The sequence below is a fragment of the Salvelinus namaycush genome, unplaced genomic scaffold, assembly GCF_016432855.1.
Source record: "Salvelinus namaycush isolate Seneca unplaced genomic scaffold, SaNama_1.0 Scaffold108, whole genome shotgun sequence".
Lineage (NCBI taxonomy): Eukaryota > Metazoa > Chordata > Actinopteri > Salmoniformes > Salmonidae > Salvelinus > Salvelinus namaycush.
In genome coordinates, this window is record NW_024057764.1 from 18,072 (window position 1) to 20,000 (window position 1,929).

The 1,929-nt window shown below is 46.9% G+C and overlaps 1 protein-coding gene across 1 annotated transcript in view; it reads left to right on the forward strand.

Moving 5' to 3' along the window:
- The first annotated feature begins 400 nt into the window (after positions 1-400).
- Positions 401-1,929, forward strand: part of LOC120035649 (CMRF35-like molecule 8) — a 10,985-nt gene continuing 9,456 nt past the window's right edge. Inside the window, exons 1-2 of the mRNA XM_038982225.1 lie at positions 401-518; positions 647-970. Of these exons, the coding sequence (XP_038838153.1) occupies positions 401-518; positions 647-970 (442 nt within the window). The remainder of the gene's footprint in view (positions 519-646; positions 971-1,929) is intronic.

Sequence of the window (1,929 nt, forward strand, 5' to 3'; positions counted from 1 at the left end):
GTCAGTCTATAGTACTAGACTAATGTTGTGATGTGTGTTCCTATTGACAGGTGACTGCTGTGAGAAGTCAGTCTATAGTATTAGACTAAGGTTGTGATGTGTGTTCCTATTGACAGATGACTGCTGTGAGAAGTCAGTCTATAGTACTAGACTAAGGTTGTGATGTGTGTTCCTATTGACAGGTGACTGCTGTGAGAAGTCAGTCACAGAGACGGCCAATCTGGGAGGAGTAGCTACCATCAGATGCAACTATTCAGAGGACCACGAGGACAGCATCAAGTATTTCTGCAAGGAAAGCAATGACTTCAAGACTTGTGTTAATATGACCTCTGCTCACCAGACAACTACAAAAGCTGGTCGTTTCTCTGTGTCTGACAACAGAAGAGAGAGATTCTCCACAATGACCATCAGGGACCTGACTGAAGATGATACTGGGACCTACTGGTGTGGAGTAGCAACCAGCATGACAGAACAACGTTACATTACACCGATCACACAGGTGAAGCTGCTTGTTATAAGTGAGTATAAACGTATTCTTTCTCTTTAACATTTGAACATAAACACACAAGTTACAGTCATATCTATTTGATAAAAGTAGTTTAATTGAAATGGTAATTGCATGTGTTTTTTAAAATCTCATTCACAGATTGGAGGGATGTCAAACCAATCAATGTGACTGAGCAGATTGGGGAGACTGCCAGGCTTACTTGTAAATATCCAGCAGGCCACAAGAAGAATGAGAAGTTCTTCTGTAAGGGGGACAGTCCTTTAAGCTGTGAAAATAAAGTTACAGCTACACAACCTAACATCATTATAAGGAATGAGAGGTTTTCTCTGAGGGACAACCGTGAGAAGACCAACTTCACTGTTCACATCAAGAAGATGAGACCAGAGGATTCTGGGACATATTGGTGTGGATCTGATAGAAGATGGAGACCTGCAGACTACACTAGATTTATATTTTCTGTGGGTAAGTGGATCAAATCTTTACGTCAGTGGTGGCTGGTGGGAGGAGATATAGGAGGACAGGCTCATTGTAATGGCTGTAATGGATGGAAAGGTATCAACACATGGAAACCATGGAAACCATGCATTTGATGTGTTTGATACCGTTCAATCTATTCTATTCCAGTCATTACAATGAGCCTGTCCTCCTATATCTCCTGCCACCAGCCTCCTCTACTTTCCATGCTGTACCCCTGCAGTAACTCTGTTATGAATCACATCTAGAACATTGTGAAATATGTTGTTATTAGCTGATTGAAATGTATCATTGATCTAAACATCTTATCAGTAGTAGTTGTTCAGTGGTGGACAGCAGGCAGTCAGTGTGTTAGTGGAGGCTGGGTGGGTCAGTGTGTTAGTGGAGGCTGGGTGGGTCAGTGTGTTAGTGGAGGCTGGGTGGGTCAGTGTGTTAGTGGAGGCTGGGTGGGTCAGTGTGTTAGTGGAGGCTGGGTGGGTCAGTGTGTTAGTGGAGGCTGGGTGGGTCAGTGTGTTAGTGGAGGCTGGGTGGGTCAGTGTGTTAGTGGAGGCTGGGTGGGTCAGTGTGTTAGTGGAGGCTGGGTGGGTCAGTGTGTTAGTGGAGGCTGGGTGGGTCAGTGTGTTAGTGGAGGCTGGGTGGGTCAGTGTGTTAGTGGAGGCTGGGTGGGTCAGTGTGTTAGTGGAGGCTGGGTGGGTCAGTGTGTTAGTGGAGGCTGGGTGGGTCAGTGTGTTAGTGGAGGCTGGGTGGGTCAGTGTGTTAGTGGAGGCTGGGTGGGTCAGTGTGTTAGTGGAGGCTGGGTGGGTCAGTGTGTTAGTGGAGGCTGGGTGGGTCAGTGTGTTAGTGGAGGCTGGGTGGGTCAGTGTGTTAGTGGAGGCTGGGTGGGTCAGTGTGTTAGTGGAGGCTGGGTGGGTCAGTGTGTTAGTGGAGGCTGGGTGGGTCAGTGTGTT